Source organism: Salvelinus namaycush, chromosome 13 (genome assembly GCF_016432855.1).
Source record: "Salvelinus namaycush isolate Seneca chromosome 13, SaNama_1.0, whole genome shotgun sequence".
NCBI classification, from domain to species: Eukaryota; Metazoa; Chordata; class Actinopteri; order Salmoniformes; family Salmonidae; genus Salvelinus; species Salvelinus namaycush.
In genome coordinates this window covers 46729468-46739105 of record NC_052319.1, presented here as the reverse complement: position 1 = coordinate 46739105, position 9638 = coordinate 46729468, and the positions used below count along the sequence as shown (strand labels likewise).

Genomic DNA, 9638 nt, shown 5'->3' with positions numbered 1-9638 from the left:
AGGCAGTCCTTCAGGATTTATTTGAGGTCTACCTGCATGATTCCTACAGGATCCTGCAGGAAAGTGGCCCCGGAAATCCTGTGGGATATATATTCTGCAGTATTCCTGTATGACTTTTTTGTAAGGGCTGAACAAATTTGAGGTCTTGTGAGCGAAAAACTTGAAAGTTGTGAGAATTGGTTGCAACTTCCGGTGTGTGTTTACAGTGAACACTGAGGCTGTACCCTTACAGTTTTAGACAGTACCCAATAGCCTATTATCACAACTCAGGCTAAGACCCAGATGCAGACACAGGAGGTGGATCGTACGAGTCTCAGAGTTCATTAAAGTTCAACGGGCAGGGGAAAGGTAAGTCAAGGTAGGCAAAGAGCCACAATCCAAATCAGAGTCAGGCAGGTACAGGACAGCAGTCAATCGGTAGGTCAAGACAGGCAGGTACATGACAGCAGTCAATCGGTAGGTCAAGACAGGCAGGTACATGACAGCAGTCAATCGGTAGGTCAAGACAGGCAGGTACATGACAGCAGTCAATCGGTAGGTCAAGACAGGCAGGTACATGACAGCAGTCAATCGGTAGGTCAAGACAGGCAGGTACATGACAGCAGTCAATCGGTAGGTCAAGACAGGCAGGTACAGGACAGCAGTCAATCGGTAGGTCAAGACAGGCAGGTACATGACAGCAGTCAATCGGTAGGTCAAGACAGGCAGGTACATGACAGCAGTCAATCGGTAGGTCAAGACAGGCAGGTACATGACAGCAGTCAATCGGTAGGTCAAGACAGGCAGGTACAGGACAGCAGTCAATCGGTAGGTCAAGACAGGCAGGTACAGGATCACGAAAGGTCAGAACTGGAAAGACTAATGAAAAACTAAAGCACAGGGAACACGCTGGTAGGACAAGACGAACTGGCAACAGACAAACACAAAACGCAGGTATAAATACACAGGACCGGTACCGGGTTACCTTCAGACTAGTCCCGGGTGGTTTTTTGGGGGTTGTAGAACAAATCGGAGAACACCATCGTGTTCGTGAGAGTCTAATCTTTCCATAGAGGGGACATAGTTTGTAGGCCAAACCACTTTCCACCGTAGAAGTGGAAGGCCGACATAGGCGATTGTGGTGGGATTGAGACGGAGCCCATACAAAAAATAAATATCTCTAGCTTAAACAGACACATTTTGATGGGGATTTTTGTAGAATGCAATTATACAGGTGCGTCAATAGACTCTTAATAAGGTTAAATATTGTTTAAATGCAGATACAGTTGCAGCCACATATATTGGCACCCTTGGACATTTCTTAAATTATTCCCTATTTCTTCAAAGAAATATATATATATATTTTTTTTTTACTTAAGTTTACAATTTTAATTGACAAAATAAAGAAAAATGGCATGGACAAAATGATTGGCACCCCGGAGCTAGTACTTGGTTGCACAGTCCATGGCCAAGATAACTGCCGACAAATGCTTGTAGCCATCAATGAGCTGGCTGCACCTTTCTGCTGGCAATTCGGCCGACTCTTCAGCAGCAAACTGCTCTAATTATTCAATGTCTTAAAGGTGCACTCTAACAACTGCTGTTTTCAGATCTCATGGAAGGTTATGGATGTGATACGGATCTGGACTCAACGGGGCCACTCCAGAACACATCTCGTGGAAGGTTATGGATGTGATACGGATCTGGACTCAACGCTGGCCACTCCAGAACACATCTCGTGGAAGGTTATGGATGTGATACGGATCTGGACTCAACGCGGGCCACTCCAGAACACATCTCGTGGAAGGTTATGGATGTGATACGGATCTGGACTCAACGCGGGCCACTCCAGAACACATCTCATGGAAGGTTATGGATGGGATACGGATCTGGACTCAACGCGGGCCACTCCAGAACACATCTCGTGGAAGGTTATGATACCGATCTGGACTCAACGCGGGCCACTCCAGAACACATCTCATGGAAGGTTATGGATGGGATACGGATCTGGACTCAACGCGGGCCACTCCAGAACACATCTCGTGGAAGGTTATGATACCGATCTGGACTCAACGCGGGCCACTCCAGAACACATCTCATGGAAGGTTATGGATGGGATACGGATCTGGACTCAACGCGGGCCACTCCAGAACACATCTCGTGGAAGGTTATGATACCGATCTGGACTCAACGCGGGCCACTCCAGAACACATCTCGTGGAAGGTTATGATACCGATCTGGACTCAACGCGGGCCACTCCAGAACACATCTCGTGGAAGGTTATGATACCGATCTGGACTCAACGCAGGCCACTCCAGAACACATCTCGTGGAAGGTTATGATACCGATCTGGACTCAACGCGGGCCACTCCAGAACACATCTCATGGAAGGTTATGATACCGATCTGGACTCAACGCGGGCCACTCCAGAACACATCTCATGGAAGGTTATGATACCGATCTGGACTCAACGCGGGCCACTCCAGAACAGTCTAACGTTTCTTCTTGAATCATTCCAGGGTGCTTTTAAGTTTTCACATTTTATTAGTCATATGTACAATATACGGATGCTACACATCGTCCAACTAAATGCTTCTGGACATATCAACAGCAATAAGAACTAATACAAGACAAGAGTACGACCACAAAGTAGGTGTCTCAGTAGAATAGAATAAACATTTTAGCATCAGTATAATACAGGAAGGCACAATTTATAGTCCAATATTTACACATGTTTTGGGGAAGGGGGGCAAATGTACAAATTGAGCAGTACAATAATAGTCTAATTTATTTAACCCTTAAATGAATGAGAGGGTTGTCACTAGTTAACCCAGCCACAATAGTCATAAACCTCGGGGCGGCAGGTAGCCTAGTGGTTAGAGCGTTGGGCCCGTAACTGAAAAGTTGCTGGATCGAATCCCCGAGCTGACAAGGTAATCTGTCGTTCTGCCCCTGAACAAGGCAGTTAACCCTCTGTTCCCCGGTAGGCCGTCATTGTAAATAAGAATTAGTTCTTAACTGACTTGCCTAGTTAAATACAAAGCTTATATCTTCTTAAAATGCAAAACCTTACCTTAACCACACTGCTACCCTTGTGATTAACCCTAACCTTATATATATCAGTTATTCCAACGCCGATCCTCTGATTCATATTTTTTTTTTTACATTTTGCCTTTATTTAACTAGGCAAATCAGTTAAGAACAAATTCTTATTTTCAATGACGGACTAGGAACAGTGGGTTAAACTGCCTTGTTCAGGGGCAGAACGACAGATTTTTACCTTGTCAGCTCAGGGATTCGATCTTGCAACCTTCCGGTTACTAGTCCTTCCGGTTACTAGGCTACCTGCCGCACCATGATAATACAGAGACCCTATCTCTAGAGATGTCACAATAATATAAACATTTATTTAGCATTATAAGAAATCCTATTGACTAAGACAGAAATGAATCATGAAAAGTTTTCAAACCATTGATCACATTCTAAATCTCATTCTAAATCACATTCTAAATCTCATTCTAAATCACATTTTAAATCTCATTCTAAATCACATTCTAAATCTCATTCTAAATCACATTTTAAATCTCATTCTAAATCACATTCTAAATCTCATTCTAAATCACATTCTAAATCTCATTCTAAATCACATTCTAAATCTCATTCTAAATCACATTTTAAATCTCATTCTAAATCACATTCTAAATCTCATTCTAAATCACATTCTAAATCTCATTCTAAATCACATTCTAAATCTCATTCTAAATCACATTTTAAATCTCATTCTAAATCACATTCTAAATCTCATTCTAAATCACATTCTAAATCTCATTCTAAATCACATTTTAAATCACATTCTAAATCTCATTCTAAATCACATTCTAAATCTCATTCTAAATCACATTTTAAATCTCATTCTAAATCACATTTTAAATCTCATTCTAAATCACATTCTAAATCTCATTCTAAATCACATTTTAAATCTCATTCTAAATCACATTCTAAATCTCATTCTAAATCTCTAACCTGTAGGACACTTACAGCTAGAATCCTTAAAGGTCCAACGCAGACATTTTTATCAAATTATTTCTCGGTAACAGTTAAGTACCTTACTGTGATTTGTTTCAATTAAAACTGTCAAAAAGAAACAAATATAGCTTCTTAGCTAAGAACAATTTCTCAAGCAAGAATTTTGCTAAGACTGTCTGGGAGTGGTCTGAGTGGGGAGGGGGAAACTGAAAACTGGCTGGTCATAGAGGTTTGGAATTGGTTTATTAACTATAGTTTTAAAAATATATAAACTCAACATGCAACAACTTCATCGTTAAATATATATTTTTTTTATCAATGATTTTACTGCGTTACAGATCATACAAGGAAATCAGTCCGAAATTAATTCGTTAGGCCCTAATCTATGGATTTCACATGACTGGCCAAGGGTGCAGCCAAGGGTGGGCCTGGGAAGACATAGCCCCACCCACTGGGGAGCCAGGCCCGCCAATCAGGAAGTCCTGGGCTGGCATGATTACATGTGGTCTGCGGTTGTGAGGCCGGTTGGACGTACTACCAAAATCTCTAAAATGACGTTGGAGGCGGCTTATGGTAGAGAAATTAACATTACATTCTCTGGCAACAGCTCTGGTGGACAATCCTGCACTCATCCGTCAAAACTTGAGACTTCTGTGTTGTGTGACAAAACTGCACATTTTAGTGGCCTTTTATTGTCCCCCGCACAAGGTGCACCTGTGTAATGATCATGTTGTATGTATGTATATGTGTATGTATGTATATATATTTGCAAAATAATATATGGGGAATTGGAGGTGATGCAGACAATTGATGAACATTCTTCATTGGAAGTTTCCATAACCAAATCTTCCGTCATTCTGTGAAATCATTGGTGTTATTCCTCCAAACCTTCTTTTCCTCTGTAGAACCTAGACGGTAAATAGGTCAAAATGTATTATTATATATATTACAGGTTTTCTCAAGTATTTTTTTAACAATGTTGTCGATTTTTCAAAACCAGAGTCTACAAGACACAGAACTCTGTTGCAAAACACTAAAATGCCTTTTCAAAAATGTAGTTACCTTCTCAAAACACAAATACATGAATCTAAACTATATTACACCGGTCAAAATTGCAAATGCATTCATCAAAAGAACACAACTGTCTGCTAAAAGATTAATGCAAACATACTTCCTACTGGGCACACACTGGTTGAAAGAACATTGTGTCCAAGTCATGTCAACGAAATGACCGTTGAACCAACATGAAATAGACATATTCACACCCCTGAGTCAATACTTTGCAGAAGAACCTTTAACAGCCGTTACAGCTGAGAGTTGTTCTGGGTAAAGTCTCTAAGAGCTTTCCACACCTGGATTATTCCTAGACAACCATTTTCAGGTCTTCCCATAGATTTTCAAGTAGATTAAAGCAAAACTGTAACTCGGCCACTCAGGAACATTCACTGTCTTGGTAAGAAACTACAGTGTAGATTTGGCCTTGTGTTTTAGGTTATTGTCCTGCTGAAAGGTGGATTCATCAAAGCAGACTTCCAGATTTTCCTCGAGGATTTTGCTCCATTCCGTTTTCTTTTTTATCCTGAAAAACTCCCCAGTCCTTAACGATTACAAGCATACCCATAATGTGATGCAGCCATCACTATGCTGCGGGCGTCAGGTAGCCTAGTGGTTAGAGCTTTGGGCCAGTAACCGAAAGGTTGCTAGATCGAATCCCTGAGCTGACAAGGTAAAAACTGTCGTTCTGCCCCTGAACAAGGCAGTTAACCCACTGTTCCTAGGCTGTCATTGTAAATAAGAATTGGTTCTTGCCTAGTTAAATAAAGGTCTTGAAAATATGGAGAGTGGTACTCAGAAATATTTTGGATTTGCCACAAACATAGCACGTTATATTCAGGACAAAAGGTGAATTTCTTTGCAGGATTACTTTAGTGCCTTGTTGCAAACAGGATGCTTGTTTTGGAATATTTGTATTCTTCACATGCTTCCTTCTATTCACTCTGTAATTTAGGTTCGTATTGTGGAGTAACTACAATGTTGTTGATCCATCCTAAGTTTTCTCCTATCACAGCCATTAAACTCTGTAACTGTTTTAAAGTCACCATTGGTCTCATGGTGAAATCCCTGAGCGGTTTCCTTCCTCTCCGGCAACTGAGTTAGGAAGGACGCCTGTATCTTTGTAGTGACTGGGTGTATTGATACACCATCCAAAGTGTAATTAATATCTTCACCATGCTCAAAGGGATATTCAATGTTTGCTTTTTTTTTTTTTACCCATCTACCAATAGGTGCCCTTCTTTGCGAGGAATTGGAAAACCTCACTGGTCTTTGTGGTTGAATCTGTGTTTGAAGTTCACTGCTCGACTGAGGGACCTTACTGATAATTGTATGTGTGGGGTCCAGAGATGTTAAACACTATTATTGCACACAGAGTGAATCCATGCAACTTATTATGTGACTTGTTAAGCAAATGTTCACTCCTGAACTTAAAAAAAAGGGGTTGAATACTTATTGACTCAATACATTTCGGCTTTACATTTTTTTGTAAAAATGTCTAAAAACACAATTCCACTTCGACATTATGGGGTATTGTGTGTAGGCCAGTGACAAAACATCTACACTTAATCCATTTTAAATTCAGGCTGTAACAACAGAAATGAGGAAAAAGTCAAAGGGTGTGAATAGTTTCTGGAGCCTCTAGACTCGGTGGAGAAAACTATAAAAGAACATAACAGTAGTGCCTCTCAACCAAAATAACTTTTGTTATTAGGTTAATGTTGGTCATGAATTTGAACAAAACAAGACATGTACAGTATCAAGGGAGTGATCCATGTTAAAGCAGAGGTTGTTTGTAATGCCTTACCTGGTAAAGGAGAAAGGCGATAACAGAGATGACCATTAGTATGCTGGCTGCGACCAGTCCTGCTAGAGCTAGTCTGACTGATGTTTCTCCCATGTCACTTCTTCTCTGGGCCTCTGGCAAGGAGCAGCCTGGTTCCTCTACAGAAGGTCGCACATATAGACAGTTTCATTACTGTAGCCCTTTCCTGCAGTCAATGACCAAAAGCGCCCTCTTTGGCCTCATGGGTGGAATATTATTCATATTTATCATAATTAATAATGTTTTGTTTTTTTTAATGCCGAAAATCTGGTGTTTCTACGTCAAAGGGTTTTGTTATATTTCAGTCTTCTGTGATGTATATAAAGTGTAATATTGGGATGCAAACTCCAAATGGAATACATTTTAACTCTGTATCTGACATGGTACAGGTGTCTTCTTTTTGGTAAGCCCATAACCATGTGTGTGAGGTGTATACGCTTGTTTCCAAGTAGATTGGTTTAAGACAGCCAGGAAACACTCTGTGTTATCCTGAAATAACCCACTGTAGTATAAGGTTATTCAGCATAAGGAATTCAGAGATTAAACAAATCTTTTTCTTTCACTGAATCCTAACATAAAATAAAACACCTGTAACTAGAATTTTCCCCCAAATCTCCCATCAACTTCAAAGTCTGTGTTACAGCTTCATACACAGTCAGTTATACACCTAAGAATGTATTATCTCATTATACATTAGTATACAGACTTACCTGGTATGTAGAGGAGAGTACCATTTCCAAACGTCCTGAGGTACGGCGGAGGGTACATGACCTCTATGCCACAGTAGTACAGGTCAGTGTCGTTACCGCGGAGACCAGAAATAGTCAGGTTCACCCTGCCTGGCCCTAACTGGCCCCGACAACGCACCTCCCTCCCTCCCTCCACCTGGAAGGATGTCTGGTTGTGGGTGAAGAAGGAGGTGCACACCTCCTGCTTCTCCTCCCTGTACATCCCCTGGTACAGAGTGACCCTTAGCTCCTCCGGTTCATGTCTCCCTGTGTGGTGGTAGGAGCAGAACAGCTCTACCTCACCACGAAAACCGACCACACGGTACGGCTGGGTGACCTTCAGCGCTGGGGAGAGAGAGTGGGAGAGAGGTGGATAGAGAGAGAAAGAGAGGTAGAGAGCAGCAGAAAGAGGGAGAGAGAGAGAGAGGGGAAAGGTCAGATTCACCCACTGCTGTTGCTGAGCTTGTATCCTATACAGCTCCACATCATCCAGAAGTAGGGGTCACAACAATACAACTAACAACTAACAACTAACTCTGCATTGGCTAAATCTAGTCCTTAAAGAAATGTCTTGTATCATATTTAAAAGGAACTCACCATTCCACACTGGGAGGTAAAGACCGAGACAGAGAAATATCAACGGGCTGAGACTCATGATGACAAGAAGAAATGTACCTCTAAAATAATCTTGTCAGACTTTTATATAACCAAGTGTTTCGGAAAGAGTTTGAGATCGTGCTCTGATACATACGCCATAAAAAGCCCATATGTCCCTCAGTACCAGTAATCCCAAACCACCCAGTCAAGTAGCCTATACAATTCATTATTCTGATCAAATAAGTTCCAATAACAACGGAAAATATGCAAAGTGAATATAAAGAGAGAGAGAAAAAAAACGCCCTGAGTACAACAATGAAATGATTAGTCATAATGAAAATGCTGATTTGTGAGATTTTACCCTTTTTGACGTCATCAGTGACATTGTTGATTGGAACATATTTGGTGCCACAGTGATAACACTCAAAACCAATGATGGACTGGAGGAACGATCGGGGTTACTCCTCTATCATGGTAGATGTATATTTAACCTTTACTTAACTAAGTCATTTAATTACAAATTCTTATTTACAATGACGGCCTACCAAAAGACAAAATGCCTCCTGCGGGGACGGGGGTTGGGATTAAAAATACAAATATAGGACACAAAACACACATCAGGACAAGAGAGACAACACAACACTACATAACGAGAGACACCACAACACTACATAAAGAGAGAGACACCACAACACTACATAAAGAGAGAGACACCACAACACTACATAAAGAGAGACAACACAACACTACATAGAGAGAGAGACCACAACACTACATAGAGAGAGACACCACAACACTACATAGAGAGATACACCACAACACTACATAAAGAGAGAGACACCACAACACTACATAAAGAGAGAGACAACACAACACTACATAAAGAGACACCACAACACTACATAAAGAGAGAGACACCACAACACTACATAAAGAGAGAGACAACACAACACTACATAAAGAGAGACACCACAACACTACATAAAGAGAGAGACAACACAACACTACATAAAGAGAGAGACCACAACACTACATAAAGAGAGAGACAACACAACACTACATAACGAGAGACAACACAACACTACATAGAGAGAGAGACCACAACACTACATAGAGAGAGACACCACAACACTACATAGAGAGAGACACCACAACACTACATAAAGAGAGAGACACCACAACACTACATAAAGAGAGAGACAACACAACACTACATAAAGAGACACCACAACACTACATAAAGAGAGAGACACCACAACACTACATAAAGAGAGAGACAACACAACACTACATAAAGAGAGACACCACAACACTACATAAAGAGAGAGACAACACAACACTACATAAAGAGAGAGACAACACAACACTACATAAAGAGAGAGACAACACAACACTACATAAAGAGAGACACCACAACACTACATAAAGAG

At 41.0% G+C, this 9638-nt stretch overlaps 1 protein-coding gene across 1 annotated transcript; it reads right to left on the bottom strand.

Moving 5' to 3' along the window:
* Positions 1 to 4694: 4694 nt before the first annotated feature.
* Positions 4695 to 8266, bottom strand: LOC120058019 (cytotoxic T-lymphocyte protein 4-like). Its single transcript, XM_039006504.1, has 4 exons — positions 8209 to 8266; positions 7594 to 7956; positions 6866 to 7002; positions 4695 to 4913 (listed from the first exon to the last, which is right to left on the bottom strand). The coding sequence occupies exons 1-4, from the start codon at positions 8264 to 8266 to the stop codon at positions 4827 to 4829; spliced, it is 645 nt and encodes a 214-aa protein (XP_038862432.1). The 3' UTR covers positions 4695 to 4826.
* Positions 8267 to 9638: the final 1372 nt, after the last annotated feature.